At 39.6% G+C, this 16,926-nt stretch overlaps 1 protein-coding gene across 1 annotated transcript in view; it reads left to right on the forward strand.

The window, feature by feature from the left end:
* Positions 1 to 14,560, forward strand: part of Ubxn7 (UBX domain protein 7) — a 62,281-nt gene extending 47,721 nt beyond the window's left edge. The window contains exons 9-11 of the mRNA XM_055625011.1: positions 1,843 to 2,236; positions 2,349 to 2,428; positions 5,256 to 14,560. Of these exons, the coding sequence (XP_055480986.1) occupies positions 1,843 to 2,236; positions 2,349 to 2,428; positions 5,256 to 5,417 (636 nt within the window). The 3' untranslated portion in view covers positions 5,418 to 14,560. The remainder of the gene's footprint in view (positions 1 to 1,842; positions 2,237 to 2,348; positions 2,429 to 5,255) is intronic.
* Positions 14,561 to 16,926: the final 2,366 nt, after the last annotated feature.

Below are 16,926 nucleotides of genomic sequence, written 5' to 3' on the forward strand. Positions count from 1 at the left end.
TATTTATTTATAGTTGGTGTTTTAAAACAGTTATCTGTTATATAGCACCGGCTGTCCTGTAACTTGCTATGTAGACCAGGCTGGCCTTAAATTCGCAGATATCCACGTGCTTCCTAAGTGCTGGGTTTAAGGGTATGTGCTACTACATCCAACTTCGTTTTTAAAAATTATTATGGGGTAGTAGGGAGAAGATTGAAAGTTCAAGCCCACATAGTGAGCTTTGGGCCAATCTGGACTATATAAGACTGTGTAAAAAAACAAATAATAATGATAATGTTAATACAGAACTGGAGAGATAGCTCAGTGGATAAAAGCTTCCCTTCTAGAAAACCCTAGTTCTGTTCTCTGCATCCACATCAGACAGCTCACAATCACCTGTATGTAGCCCTTGTTCCAGGGGATTCAGTGCCTACCACCTACTCTGTGGGTACCAGGCATGACATGGTATACATACATACATAAATAAGTTCCATTCAGATGCTTTATAATGTGTAACCTTTGGGGTTTGTTTGTTTGTTTCTGTTTTATTGAGACAGGGTATCTCTGTGTAGCTCTGGCTGTCCTGCACTTGCTTTGTAGACCAGGCTGGCCTTGAACTCACAGCAATCCACCTGTCTCTGCCTCCTAGAGTGTTGGGATTACAGGCATGTGCCATCACACCCAGAATGAAATCTGTGATACTCGAAACCTTAACAAGATAGAAATGTGCATTTCTTTGGCTGTTGAGACTCAGTGGGTAAAGCTACTTTCTACTGTGCCTGGTGACCTGAGTCTAATCTCTAGAACCCACATGATAGAAGGAGAGAACAGACTCCTGAAAGTTGTCCATTGACTTACATGTGCACCCTGCATACACACACAATATAAAGAAAATTTCAAAATTTTGTATTTGTCATTATCATATTGAAAATTTGCGGGCTGGGAGATGGCTCAGAGGTTAAGAGCACTGGCTGTTCTTCCAAAGGTCCTGAGTCCAATTCCCAGCAACCACATGGTGGCTCACAACCATCTATAATGAGATCTGGTGCCCTCTTGCCTGCAAATGAAGGCGGAATACTGTATGTAGAAAGAAATTTTGCATTATGTCTGTTAAGCTTTTGAGAATTTAATCCACCCACATACACCGAATGTTTTCCCTTTGTTTGTTTGTTTGTTTGTTTGTTTGTTTTTGAAACAAGATCTTACTGTATAGTGCATACTGGAGGTCAAATTTACAAGGCTCCTACCTCATCCTTTCAAGTGTTAAATCCTGGGGTGTAGCACACCCCATGATGTCATATGTCAATGTTAGCTTCTTGTTTTGAATGCTAAGAATTACTGCATTTAATGATAAAAAAGGAGACGTCTTTTTCTAATGTCTAATCATTTTTAAAGAATTGCTTGTTTTTATATTTTAAAAACTTCAGTTCTTAATATTTTCTAAATAATAATAATGATGATGAAGATGATTTGCTTTGTTCATTTTGATGCCAAAAATGCCTGAGCTTAAAACATCAGTGTGCTAGGTACTGTGAGAGCTTTGAGTTGTTTGTTTCAGACAGGGTCTCACTGTGTAGTACAGGCTAGCCTCAAGCATCAGACAGTCCCTACCTCAGCTTCATGAACGCTGGCGTAGGTGTGTGCTGCCATATTCAGCTTCATGATGGCCTTCTAGTCTTCTGAAACATTCATTTCAATTTGGTTTTCTGACACTGCGTTCTTGCCCTCACATGGTACAAGAGACAGTTCTACTTCAGCAGAAAATCATAATGGCAAATTGACTAGTGATTTTTATACCTTGTTTGAGTGCTTTTTGGTCTTAACTATTGTTCTTTCCACCTGTGTTTTGACTGCACCTCACAGGAGAGCCTCATAGATGCCAGTGAAGATAGCCAACTGGAAGCTGCCATCAGAGCCTCCTTGCAAGAGACACATTTCGACTCAGCACAGGCAAAACAGGATAGCCGCTCAGATGAAGAATCTGAATCCGAACTTTTCTCTGGAAGTGAGGAATTCATATCGGTTTGTGGCTCTGATGAAGAAGAGGAGGTAGAGAATCTTGCTAAGTCCAGAAAGTCTCCTCATAAAGATTTGGGGCATAGAAAAGAGGAGAACAGAAGGCCACTGACTGAGCCCCCAGCCAGAACTGAGCCTGGCACAGCCACAAACCATCAAGGATTGCCAGCCATGGATTCTGAGGTCTTGGAGATGTCACCTGAAAAGTCAGATGGAATAGTGGAGGGGATAGATGTAAATGGTGGGTTATAGTATAGACCCTGCTTTACCTACTAAACTCGAATGTACTGAATGACTTGCTTTAGTTAATCTCCCATGTTAAACACCTATGTGTGTATATAACTCTTCCTTAGGACCAAAAGCACAGCTGATGCTGCGGTACCCAGATGGAAAGAGGGAGCAGATCACTCTTCCAGAGCAGGCTAAGTTGCTGGTGAGTTTATCCCACTGAAACATTTGGTTGAAGCAAAGAAACCAATAGTTTGTGGGGCTAGGGATCAAGCCCCTAGTACTGTACTATAGTCTTACTCCACAGAAAGCAGAAAACTGAGTTAAGTCAAGTAGGGATGCTTGACTTCTGACATAGACTGATATCCGATACCTAATTGGAAATTTAACTGACAAAGAGTCTTAAGTTTTATGGGGTTTTGCTGTGATAGTTTATTGCTTGTTTTTTGCTTTAGTTTTGAGACAGGGCCTCACTCTATAGCCCTGGCTCAACTGGAATTCACAGAGATTTGCCTGCCTCAGCTTCCTGAATGCTGGGATTAAGAGTCTGGTGGGTTTTGAGAAGGGGTCTCACTTCTTGACACAGGCTAGCCTAGAACTCAAAGCAGTTTTTCTGCTTAGCCTCCAAGTATTGCAATTGTAAGCATGAGCTACCATGCCTGCCAGGGTTTATTTGTGTAGCCTTGGCTTTGTAGACCAGGCTGGTCTTGAACTGGGAGATCTGCCTGCCTCTGCCTCCCTGAGTGCTGGGATTATAGGCATGTGCCACCACTCCTGGCTCACCTGTCTTATTTTGAATTAGTTCATTTCCTTCTCATTATATTTGGCAAGTCACAGGCCTGCCAAGGCTTTTTAGTTCTGTGTTTGTATGGAATACACTTATGGTAAAGTAGTGTAATTATCTAAAGACTACAGTAGGGATCTAGGGAGGGTTTTTGTTGTTGCTGAAGATGGGGTGTTGTTTTTCTTTTCTTTTCTTTTTTTTTTTTTTTTTTTTTTTCTTTTTCGTTTTGAGATGGGGTTTCTCTGTGTAGTCTTGGCTGTCCTGGAACTCACTCTGTAGACCAGGCTGGCCTCAAATTCATAGAGACCCACCTGCCCCTGCCTCCCAGGTGGGACTAAAGGCTTTCACCAACACACCCAGTAGATCTAGGATTCCTTAGTAGTTGTTACTTGAGAATTGTTAAGAACAAGGCTGCGGTCGGGTGGTGGTGTTGTGGGCCTTTAATTCCAGCACTCTAGGACTCAGAAGCTCTCTGAGTTCTAAGACAGCCAGGGCTACACAGAGAAACTCTGTCTCAAAACAACAACAGAAGAACCAAAGTTTTTCTTCTGTATCTTTCCTGTGGTATGTTAGGATTTTTTTCTTGTGATTCTCTATTCCGTTTCCCTCTTCGTTTTCCTATGAGTTCTGTTAATATCACCTGTCATGGTGGTTCTAAGGGCCTATTTATCTAATCACTGGTTGGCCTTTTTTTTTTTTTTTTTTTTTTACAGTTTTTCAACTGCTGGAAATACAGTTTTTTACAGTTTTTCAACTGCTGACCAGAATAGCTTAACCTGTATGAATGGCCCTCACTCCTAGCCCCATTTGAGTCAAGTACCTAAAGTATCTATACCTGGCCTGTCACTTAATACCTGGGATTAGCCACTTTCCTCATTTCTGCAACGAAGTACCTGACAGAAACAACTAAAGGAGGAAAGGTCTCTTTGGCTCAAGGTTTCAAAGAGCTTTCAGCCCTCCAGAGCAGGATAGGCATGGCAGTCAATGTCAGGGCATGGCAGAGGCTCCCTCTCTCTTTATGGAAACTGGAGACTTATCCAAGTGCTTGTGAGCCCAGAAGCAGAGAACTAGACCAAAGCCAGGGGGGTGGATAAGACCCTCAGAGGCCTGCCTGTGGTGACCTACTTCTGCCACTGGCCCCAACTCCTAAAAGCTTGTTGGGGGAGGGCATTTAAATTGAAACCATACAGCTGAAGATGCTTAGGCTGATTGTTGAAGACTGACAAATAGTAGTTGCTGGCTGATGCCAGACTACCAAACTACTACTGTTTGAAATGGGACAGAGACAAGAAAAAGAGTAAATATGATAAGTGCCTTTCTTCCCCTTCTCTAGTTTTGCTAACAAACTTTGGCACAGAAATGTTATTATATATGAATTCCAGAATCAATTCCTAAGTTTTAAATAACATACGATTCTGACTAGCACAATAAAACTTCCTACCATCTCACTCCATCACCTGGGAAGTGAACCATCCCCTTTATCCAGGTTAGCCAGGCTGTGCATACCTGAGAGTCAGTAACCATTTTAGTTATATGTTATAGTTACTACAGGGTTTCTAATCAAGTAACTTCAAGAAAATTTTAAAACATTTAAATATATACATATATATATGTGTATATATATATATATATATTTTGAATGTGAGTAATGTATTTTTGCAGCTGTTTCGTGACCTTTAGTTACTGATGATTCCAAAGCTTAAGAGAAGTAATGCTGGCATTTCTCTAACACTGAATTGTACATTTTGTTATTAGTTGTTGATATACAGGACTCTACACTATCTATCATTACATCCCTACGAGCATCTAGGGACAAGGGTTACTACTGAGTAGACCACTCTTGAGCAAAACTGAGTGGAAGACTAGACAGTAAGTAGAGGGAACGATGACTGGAGAAGACTGGGCTTGTAGAGAAGGAAGTGTTGAAGAAATTGTAACAGTTCTTTTTGTTGTTGATCGTAGACAGAATGAAAGGACATATTCCCTTGATGGAGGAAGAGAGCCTGAGTGCTATTTCCATCTTATTTATTGGAGAGATAGCAATGACTCTCAGTATCACATAGTAATCCTAAATTACTGGATATAGATTTATCTTACTATCCAAAGGATTGTGTTGGCCTTTTATAAGCTTTGATTATCTGAATTAACTTACTTTATGTAATATAAAATAGAGTACTCTTATAAATTAATCAGCACAGTATTTCTTGTATTTTCAGCTCACAGTTTGTCTCACTCTTGTTTTTCATAGGCTTTGGTGAAGCATGTGCAGTCTAAAGGATATCCAAATGAACGTTTTGAACTTCTCACCAACTTCCCTCGGAGGAAACTCTCTCATCTGGACTATGACATTACCTTACAAGAGGCGGGCCTCTGTCCTCAAGAGACTGTCTTTGTACAGGAAAGAAATTAACACCATGGCCTGACCTCTCTCAGCTTACCCTTTTTTTTTTTTTTTTTTTTTTCCTGTGAGATACAATGTCACTAAGTATGCATTTTGGCTCATAGGACTACAGAGCCAAAGCTGGGCAAGCAGGTCACCTGCCTTTTCTTTATATCTTTCTGTCAACTGTAAATCAGTTTCCTTCCCACTTATTTCTTTCTCCCTTCATTTTCTGTCATTTTCTTCTTTTTCTCACTTTGTTTCTTACCAAGTGTGATGACCAAATGGAAATGTGAGGCTAAGAATAAGATCTCTTCTAGTCTTGGCAGCAGGAAATGTGTGTTCTAATAAGTGGTCTCTTGCGTGGCACCTTTTGGGATCTAGTGATGTTACTTCTAGACTCTCTTGACAGAGAATGGCTAGAATCGGATTAAAACAGCCCCATTTTAGGTAGGGAAAAAATATTCTCTTGACATGCATTTTGCTCATGTAGAAAGATCTCATAATGAAACATTCAGGCTTTTGTTTATCTGGAAAAAGCATCCTTTATACTGTTGCTCATCATATTTAAAATTTCCTTCAATTATTCCCCTCTTCCAGTGACAAGTCATTTCCATGATATGTGTTATTGGCAGAATGAGTGCTCAGTGTATTGTGTGTAGCACAGGGTGGCTTTCAATGTCCTAGCCTGAGACAGTTTTCTTTATTATTACTCAATTAATTATATTCCTCTTTCCAGTCCTAGGATGAACCTTTAGTAAGCATCTTGTGTCTGGGCTAGAAAGGTGCTTGCTATTTCTGCCTGCACAGCAAATTAGTTCCTTTGGCTCCATGTCTGAGTCTATAGTATTCTGTAGGAAGGCAGGTGTTCAATAATCATGTAGTACAATGGCTTTGTAATTGTAACCACCATGGTTATTGATTGTCCTATGTGCTTAAGGCATACTTATGTATGTCCCAGGGTTGGGTGGGATGGGCAGGGGTCCCAAAAACCTGCAGCTGAGAGTTGCTTGCAACGTTCTTTTGGTTAGAAGTAGTGATTTGTTTTTTACCCCCAATTGGAATAATCTCTAAAATGTCTGGTAACTAATTGACCTTAATTCCTTGTGCTGTTATTTTAGAAAATATCAAAACTGAAAGTCTTTGAGAGGAAGACCTTCAAACTCAGTTCATAAGACAACAGTTAGTAAGAGAGATTACCAGTAATCGTCAGATGTGAGGGTTTGGTTTTGTTTTGTTTTTCCAACAAAAGTCACATTCAAATTGTATTTGGTGAAAGCTTTTTCAGTATTACTTAGAAAAGGCCACCTGACTCTATAGTACTATTCAGTACTATCAGCTTCACTGTATGTTCAGTTCTTTCCTTGAGCTTTAAATAGTTCTCTACCAGGGCAGGTAGTAATTTGGTGGGAAAATCAAAAGTTTAAGCTGGTTATAAAACCATTTCTACAGAATAACTTATCTTGTCAATTGAAGACTGATTGATTCTTGTACTTGAGGAACATAAATTGCGATTGCTCAGAAACATTTGGGTTCCTGTGTACTTTCAGATTGCTCTTTTGGCAACTAGGGGATTAAAAAGATAAACTAAAGAGAAATGGTGTGTTGTTAGTATGCAGCTATAGAATATGGTTGTTAATGGTTGGATTTTGAGGGACCTCCTTAAAGAATGGGTTATGTATCTCCTCAAGGAAATCATGGGAAATTCTGTTATTTTTCAGTGAGTCCTTTTGAATTAATGTTCTTACTTTTTTTTTCTAAGTCTGTGTAAGTGCTTATGTATAAGTATATAATTGTATAAATATTTATAAATATATTTATATAATTACAATTTCATTTATACCTTGAGTCAAAGTTCTCTCTTTAGATTGGTTACTGAATAATACCACTTTGGTGTTTTTTCATAGTGCTTGAGGCTTAATCAACAGTTTGGATTTATTAAGCAAATATGTTAATTCCTCAGTTGTATCTCTGAACTTGAATAAAAACTGGCTATCTGAGGAATGGGGCTGTATACTCTCAGAGGTACAGTGGAAGGCTTAAAAAAACCTATTAGTCAAAGTCAGCGGTCTAAAGCTTAGGGGAGCCACAGGGTAAAAAGTGAGAGAATACTCAGCTTTGCTACGCTGGCACCATCTCCACACCCAGCACAGACCCAGCTAAAGCCCAAATCAGTAAGAAATGTGAAGTCAAGCATTTCCCTTAGAGAACTCTGCTGCACCCTCTTGTCCTGTTAGGTTAGGTTCTCTTTATATAGCAAAACCTGCCTTGAGAACCTGAAGCAGGATGTTCACAGGTGAGAGGGTGTATGTAGTTCTTTTATATGCTTGCACTGTCAAATCCATTTATGAGAAACCAAAGTAAGATGACCAAGTATATATGTGAGTTAAGAGACAGGGCGTCATGCATTCATCAAGCTTAGTCAGGATGATCCACTATAAAGGATTTTATTTCTTGTTGACCAGGAGTGTGATTATCAGGGTTGGCACATGGGAGGAAGGATTATGGATTACATGAGAAAAATAAATGGGAAAATTGCCTTGCTCAAGAATTTAAGCTATGAAAAAAAAAATAGTTTACTTTAGTTCTTCTGCAAGTTATTTTTCTTCAAGGGAGAGCATTCATTTGGCAGTCAAATAAGGTCTGTGAGGTCATTTAACTGTAGTGATTCCCTGTAGTTAATAGAAACAGCTCAAAAGTTTAAAATAAGGAGAAAAGGGACTTGAGTGGTATATAAAGAGAGGGAATGAAAACTAGTAGGGAAAATGAAAGGAATTGCTGTCTGAACTTGACAGCTTAAGCAGTGCCAGGTGAGGGAAGAGCAGGACTGGTTTTGAGTAGCTAGCATGTGTGATGTGTGCTCTGTGTGTATTTCCTCCTTCAGGCTTCATGCAGTCCCCATACAGTATGTATGCATTCTACTTATTTGTGAATGAGGAAGAAAACTGGAATTCCTACAGCTTCTTCAGTATGTCATTAAGAGTAAGGGGCAAATTAAAATCAGAGCCCGGAGTCTGTCTTTACCTTGTGTGGTGTGTTATCCTGTTAGTTGGTGTCTATTTACTCTGAAGTCATCTTACTATTATTTGGCTTTATAAACTAAGGGGTTTTGTTTCCTTAAAGCTGGAAGGAGTGGTTGGGGTCAAGATTATGGGATTTACACTATCCCTATGAAGTCTTAATTATGCCATTTTTAGCAGGCAGTCGTCCATTGCTTTTTTTAAAAATAATTCACTAAGGAAAAATGACTACAGCATTATTTGCCAAGAATATATGGAAACTATAGAAAAGATTTTTTAAAAAAGAAGATACATTTTTTTTTCTGGTAGATTATTCACAGTAGGTTATTGAACAACCCTTTGTTTTTATACCTTTTGTTCTATCTTATATCTAACTGTATTCACGCTCTATTGAGTCTATAGTCAAAAGTTGGAAATATTTTGAAAGCCAAGATCTAGTTTGATTGTTTTATCCAGTTAGGGTGTCCATATACATGGATAACAGCAGGAAGGTGAGTGTTCTCCTTTTCAGGGATGAACCGTTATTGCAATAGGGAATTAGGGGGAAAGAGTAGTGTAGGTTTGTTGGGGTGTCCTCACAGAGAAGAAAGGTGGGCAGTGGCAAGCACTGTAGCGCATTCTTTGACTCTAGTATTTATAAATACCAGATTTGAGGCAAGACCTTCCCCAGGGAAAGGGATTTTAAGCTCCAGTACTATAAAGTCTCTTTAATTAGCAGGAATCTTACTTGAACACTTAAGAAAAATACCAGAGGGCTCCTGAAAAATGAAGGCAAGATCTTTGTTCCTGGGCACCGTCCATGGTGTTTGACACCTCCTCCTTCCTGGCGGGTTGCGTGCACTTTTCTGCTCATCTTGGCAAGTGGCTTTCTTCTTCTGAATCTTAAATTTCTTTTGTTAAAAAAACAGACAATTGGACTAGATTAGTACTATCTTTTTAAGTCAAAAGACTTTAGATATTTTTTAAGTTTTGACATGAGTGGGGAATGGTAGGGTTAACTACTAACAGAATTAACTTCATGGAGGAAATGTGAGTGTGCACCTCGAGTCATAGCCCTACAGAACTTATGTACACCCCAATGTTTTATGCACCTAGTCTTTTATCCTCAGACTAATTAAAAGTGTACTTGTTAAGCAGTTCCTTTGGTTTTTCCCCCCTGTGTTCAAGTGTCTTCTGCCCAATCTCTTACAGACCTCACTGTGGTGACAGAAATCCCCCCAGAGTACAAGAGTTACAGATCTAGTGATCTGTAAGCAGCCAGTTATTTTTTTAAACTTAATTCTGTAAGTCTAATGAGTTTTAAGAATAACTGAAATGCAATGAATGCGAAGCAGATAATGTCCCCAGCACTGCAGCTTAATTTGTGTGCTTTAAGCTAAATATTGACCCAGCAGTTTTGAAGCTGATTTGTGTAAATTGTGAAATTCACACTTGGTTTGGGCAGATGTGACCTTTTCAAGATTTCCATCAAGCTGAGTTTAAAAATAGTTCTTGTCCCATAGAGTGGATCTTTGTGGTGTCATACTGTTTAGAGATCTTTCATTTACTTAATAGTAAATTGCAGATACAACCTTATAAGGAATGCCTTGTTTAAAACTAAAACTTGAACAGTAATGAGGGTAGGAAGAGCCAGCCCTCTTGAGAGGCTCACACTTTCCCAGCAGCTTAAGCCTTAATGAGTAGTCTGCCTCTGCACAGTCACTCTACCACCCGAGTTACTCCATAGTCCTTGAATGGATACCTAAAGGCCCTGTGGGCAGTGAATGAATTTCAGCATTATTGGTTTGCCTTACTTAACATTTTAGTTGTTCGCCGTGAAACTTAGAATCCCTAGTCCATATTTTAGAATGGGGCAAGAATGTTCTTCAGAACTCAAAATAACCAAAGAGTACCATTCTAATATATTACATTGATTTCTCCTATAATACAGAGATTTAATATTTCAGTGATGATTATTTGGATTTTAGACTTATGTTTGTGTCAGCCTGGTAATGAGACATCTTAGAATTAAGAATTATTTGGTTTGTTTATCTTTAAGAGCAGAGATTAACTTAGTCTTGGTTAATTTCTTTATTAAGGAACTCAGGTGCCTAGATTATTGGATATGATGAAACCCTGAAGTAGAACAACCATTTAATCTTGCTTTTCCTTTTTTTTTTTTTTTTTGTCTGTTTAGTTCTGTTTTCAACCATTCTTACGTAGTTCAAGCTAACAACCTCCTTCTTTTCCTTCTCCTCCTCCTTTTTCTCATCTTCCTTTTCCTTCTCCTTTTCTTTTTCCCTTGAGACAGGGTCTCTTTATGTAGTCCTGGTTGTCCTGAATCAGGCTCGTCTCTTAAGTGACTGTTTAGTTAATTGAACATGACCTTTAACCTCTGGGCCATCCTTATATTAAAGTGAGCCACCATGCCTGTCTCTTCTTCATTCTTTACCTAATTCTTCCCAAAATTAGTCATTATATTTAATATACTTTGCTATGTTTTAAAAATTATATTTCTCAGCCTTAATATATAATATCTCTCATTTTTAATAAATTAATATAGAAGGGAATACTTTGAGGCAAACATCATTTTTTACAGCTCATTTCTTCCCTTAGGAAAATTCTCATCCAAGTAAGAGGATGGCTGGCTCTGTGATAAGCCTCCAAGGCAGTTAGTTTATTTGGTTACAGATTTTTGGTTGCCCTACTTAAATCTCACCATTCTCATAAACATTTTGTTTTTAAAGATACAACTGCTGAACCAATACTTAGTTTAAAGCACACTCAGTTGCCCAGGCTGGCCTGAAACTCAATAGCCTAGGTTGGCCTAGAGCTCTTCGGGGATTATAGGTGCAAACCACTACACCTTGCCTAACCTGATTCATTTTTGCTATGTTTTTAACATGACCTTTATGCCATATAATCCCAAAATAAACTGGGTAGTCCATATGAACTACTTTACTAAGTGTAGTGAAGTTTACAAAAATTTGCTGGCAGGGCAGGAGAGATGGCTTAGTAGTTAAGAATACTTGTTCTTGGGGCTGGAGAGATGGCTCAGAAGTTAAGAGCACTGGCTGCTTTTCTAAAGGTTCTAAGTTCAATTCCCAGCAACCACATGGTGGCTCTCAACCATCTATAATGAGCTCTGGTACCCTCTTCTGGCATGTAGGCATAACACTGTATACATAATAAATAAAAACAAAAAAAACAAAACACTTGTTTTAAAAAAAAAAAAAAAACACTTGTTCTTGCACAAAGTCCTCCGTTTGAGTTCCAGCGACCACATACCTGCCTATAACTGTCTATAACTCTAGTTCCAGTCTATCCAACTCTTCTGAGTCAGGCCACCAGTCACACATGGGAAGCTGAGGCAAGAAAATTTCTAGTTCCAAGTCATCCTGAAGTTACATACCTTAACTCAAAAATAAAATTCTTTTTGCCTTACCTTTTTTGAATGCACCTGTAGTTTACTGTGCCATGTATTGTACATTGCAGTGCTCTTCTAGCCTCAATTAAACATTATTCTTTCAGGAATTACAATTAAAGTTACTTTAATGCCACATACAAGTATGTATTTGGACACAAGTCTCATTGCTCTGAGAGAAACTAGTGAGCTGTAGAATTACTGGTTTATATTGTGTTGATGTTTGATTTTTAAGGAGGCAGAAAACGTGGAGCAGCTGAGAGAACTTGCTGCTCTTGTAGAGGACCTGGCTTATTTCTCAGCATCCACATGGTGGACCACAATCATCCATAGTGCTAGTCCCAGGAGATCTGATGCTGTCTTCTGACCTCTGGAAACTTCTGATTTCTGTATCACCAGGCAGGCATGTGGTACACACATACACACACACACGCAAAAACAGTTATGCACACAAAATAAAAATCTGTTTTAAAGATTTGCTCACATAATTAGAGATGTGAATACCAATGATAGTATTTTGCCTGAGAACAATCACATTAATCTATAAGTATGGGAAGTTACATCAGTGCACTTAATTCTTTGGCAGGAAGCAGCAGTCTTTTACTGGGCAATGGCACTTCTAGCAATTAAATGCTTAAAGATTTTATATGCCTCATAATGCCACTTAGGTTTTTAAATGGGAAAAAGAGTCAAGGTAAACTGGAACAATAGTGATAACCAATGGTCTATCTCCACCAGAAAAGCAGCTGTGGGCTGGTGTGTAGCTCAGAGACCCTGGGTTGGAGCCCCAGCATTACTAAATAGAAAAGTTTTAATCTAACTGGGATAGCAAGAGTCATTTATTGGTCATTTGAAATTGGGAACTGTTTTAAGTGACATAAGTTCTGACCTAAAATTGAGTTTTCCCTTTCTCAAAATCCTTAATAATTACTTTTTTATTCATGGGCTCGTATGGGGATCTTAACTGGTAGGGAACCATTCACTACTGCCCTGTTTTCTTCCCTGTGTCAAGATAGCTGAGAGTAGAGTGTGTGTCACCAGGATGAACTGTAAGCTAATCACATTAGAATATTTATATTTAGCTGGAAACATCGTTTTCAACAAAATGAGTATGGTATGCCTTTTTTTTTAAGCTGCTGTATTTCTTAACAGAAAATATCAACAAATATTAAGTGATATAATTCAAAATACAAATAGGCTCATGAAACTAATCTTAGGCTCTTAACTGTGTTGACGTTCTCCTGCCTCCAAGACAGTCCCCTATATTACCAGCTAACTAGAGAAAGTAGCATGTGACCTCCACTTTTCATTAAGGAGTGACAAGCCTGTAGGAGGAGTGTTTATTTTGTTCTTGGCAGACTTGGGCCTCGTTTTCTAGGCGTGCCCTTCTAGTTCAAAAGGCTACTTGTATAGCACCTAGGAAACAGAAAAAAGCTGTGAGATACCCTCTTGCCTCAGACTGGAAAAATGAGTGCTGTTTGATACTGACTTTTATGGTATGTAAACTTTTGGGGGCTTCTGTCCAAGTTTTGGCATGAATATTTAGACACAAGTTTTACACTCCTGGGAATTCATTTTTTTTTTTTTAAAAAAAACAAACTGTTCTGTTGGCTATTCAGAAATAACCAACCAAGCATCTAGATCTCTCTCTCTCTCTTTTCTTTCTCCATAATCATTAAAAAAGTCCTCTTTCTAGTAAATGTTCTGTGGAATTTTCAGGAGTATTTGTGGGCTTTGCGTGTCTTGTATGAATTCAGTTTAAACAATTCATTTAGAATCATCTGGGATGCCCAATTCTGGCAAGTCTTTACTACTTGTGTTTTTAGACATGTCTTGTGTCTTTTTCCACACCTCACTTCCTGTCTTACTCGATAGATAATTGAAGTCAATTTGGGATATTTGCTTTACAAGTGTTTTTTCCGAGCAGTTCTTAACACAGTGTTTAGATATTTCCTGGGCTATTTTATGCTCGGTTTGCCCTGGACAAAGTGGTGGTCTTACTGAAATGAATTCTTAACACAGAACAAGTTCTATAGTTCAGCTTGTTGCCGAATCCAAGAATGTAGTGGGCAGAGCTAGTTCCTATGGTGTATTCCTAGCCGGGGCTCCTGATATGCACGTGGAGTTTCCAGGTTTCTGGGCATCGGTCCCACAGTGCTAAGAGAGCATTGATTGTTATAGCCCTTCTGCAAAGTGAAATGAGAGATTTGAGATTAGTGGGATGGGAGAACCACACCATCCACTCAAGTTTTTGTTCAAGGCGCATGGAAGACTCCTGAATATCAGTGATTCTAGAGGTGCTAGAGGAAGCCTGAAGTCAAAAGGCCCACGGCAGCAGGAGAGCTATAGCTGCCAGCTAAGATGCACTGGACTCCACTGCTCTGAGCCTCGGGCATGTTGGACACCTTACTGTGATGTTTCCATCGACACACGTAGGCTATAGACAAATGCTTTCTGAAGTGAGGCGCTCTCTGTTGATTTATTTCCTGGTTTGGGCTCTACCAAATTGTGAGTATTCGCTGTGTTGTGCCCAGTTGCTTTATATTAATACTGCAACTTGAGTTGGGGTGGGTGGGTGGGGCAGCAGGGTGGGAGAGGGAGGGGAACGGAATGAAGTCTTTTGAAGACATCAGCTCACTGTGCTGAGAGAGGGACCAAACTCTAGGAAACCTCTGATCTATATCAACTGCTGCATTTTTTTATAAATACATGTAAATGTCCTGTTGTAATATTTGATCTTGGAAATAAAAACAAACTTTTCAATATTATTTTTGTGTCATTGTTTTTGAAAGGTATTGGATATTACTTTTTATTCGAGTAATTAAAATTCCAAAAGTTTGTCCTTATATTCTCATGTTTGAGACACATAAGTAATTTTTTAGAAACTTGGTTTCCCAGTATTTTAAGGCAGGAGAATCAAGTGTTCAAGGCCAGCCTTGGCTACGTAGCAAGTTGAGGGTTAGCCAGGGCTACATGAAACCCTGTCTCAAAAAACAGCCAGATATGGTAGTGTTTGCGTTTAGTTCCAACACTGGGAAGGCAGAGGAAGGTAGAACTCTTGGAAGTTCAAAGCTGATCTGGTCTTCATATCAAGTCCCCAGACAGCCATAGCTACATAGAAAGATTCTGTCTCAAAAAACAACAACAAAAAAAAAAAAAAAAAACAAAAAACATTTGGCTTTTATTGACAAAGGTTAGTTTTTGTCAGATGTTTTTGTAGTGTTTTTTTTTCTTTTAATAATATGTTGAACATGTTTATTATTAAAGTGTTATGAAACATTGGGTTAACTGTAAGCCTTGAAAGTACACTTACATATTTAATAAATTTGGTCAGTGAAATGTTTAATCTTTCAGACCAATAATAATGACATTAAGACTCAGCTAAGATGGGTATAGTGCTTTCTCCTTGCAATTCTAGCACTTGGAGATGGAAATACCAATGTAGCAAGTTCGGGGACTGTCTGGGCTACTTGAAATCTTATCTCAAAAAAACAACCTAAAAACCCTATTTAAAGAAATGAGGGGAAAGAGTTACTAAGTGGACAAAAAGTCCAGTAGATATTATCAAGTTGTATAGATAGGTGTTGTGGTTGCTGCCTAACTCAACAGGGCTCAGTTTGTGCTTCTCCTTTATGTGGGCAGTTAGAGTCCCTAAGTACCAGGCTTGACCACGGTCCAAAACACCTGTAATCCCTGCTTTTGGAAGGCTTTTGAGTTGGAGGCCAGCCTAGGCTACAGAATGAGACCTTGTCTCAAAATGTGAGTCGGTATGAGAAGATGGTTAAGTAACTTAGCCCCTGTCCTCAGGAAGGGGTAAAGCCACAGACTTTACTAACATGAAAATGAGCTGGTGGGGGATTTTGCTTTAACTAGAATGTTGAGGGGATAGGGATAATCAGTGTGGAGTGCCATCTGCCCCTGTTCAAGGTTAGTACAGGAGGCAGGGGCTGTTAAATTGGATGATAGGAATTCATTTTCCTACTGAGGCATGACCAAGCAATCTAGGAGCAGAAGAATAAATGCAAAGGCTATGGAGAGGGAAGGGGAATCTGAGGTTTGGGGGGGCAGTTGTGGGGGGGGCATGTGGTGAATTAGAGAATGTCTGATTCAGAGTCATTGGGAGGCAGAAACTGGAGCTTTCATTTTGATCTGGGATGATAAAAATGACTCGGAAGTTTCTGACATGAGGGCACCCTGCTGAATGCATCAGACATAATTGGTGAAGAGAACTTACTCTCCATGTGTTAATTTCTAGTGATAGGCCTAGCATAGGAAACGGACCCAAGAATGAAGCTAGGAGGAGAGGTGAACTGGAGTTAGATCTGAGAGAGCAGTATAGGTGGAGCTCAATGCTGAGAGTGGATCTGGTCCCTAGGACAGGAAGTTAAGGTCCAAAGTCTAAGGATCACCCCATAAAGAGACCTGTCAAGGAGGGTCGCCTAGTAAGGAAGGAGAGGTCCCACTGCGGCGCCAGGGAACCAATGGAAGATGTTCAAGGATCGGTGTCTAACCCATCTCATGCTGCAGGCATCAAATAAAAGCACCAGTGAAGTGTTCGCTAGAGTCAGTCACTGAAAACCAAAAGTGGTTTCAGTACACTGGGAACGGGAGTGGGCTCGAGTTTGTAATATTTTTATACCAAGGGAGGAAAAAAAACACCCAGACTTCCTCTCAGGTGACTGATGGTGTCTCTTTCAAGCTCTTGAAACTTCCTCTTTTCCTACCTCCAATTAAGGGAATGTGTTTGCTACTGTCAGCCATCTGTGGAGGAGGATTAGTCAGTCAGTAGGAAGAAGAGTGGAAACAGCTGGCTTGCTGGGCCTATCCTATTTCCCCTTTCCCTTCCTCCCAACTCTGCTGTCTTAACTTCTTGCTCAGATCTCACCTCTCAGTTCCCCCATCCTGTCTTTTCACAGGCCTTTCAGCCTGAGGAAGCCTTCTGTGGCACTAACTTCCCCACCCCAGCCCTATTCATAATCTGACCTCCAACACTCCCTTGCTTTTGATGCAACAGAGCCCTGCACCAGTGAATTGAGTTCTAGATTGTGTCTGTGGGAGCCAAATTCTGAGGCGAACACATCTGTGAAAGGATGGTGACCAGGGCTCTGTTGCTTCC

This window comes from Psammomys obesus, unplaced genomic scaffold (genome assembly GCF_907164565.1).
Source record: "Psammomys obesus unplaced genomic scaffold, mPsaObe1.curated_primary_1811, whole genome shotgun sequence".
Taxonomy (NCBI): domain Eukaryota; kingdom Metazoa; phylum Chordata; class Mammalia; order Rodentia; family Muridae; genus Psammomys; species Psammomys obesus.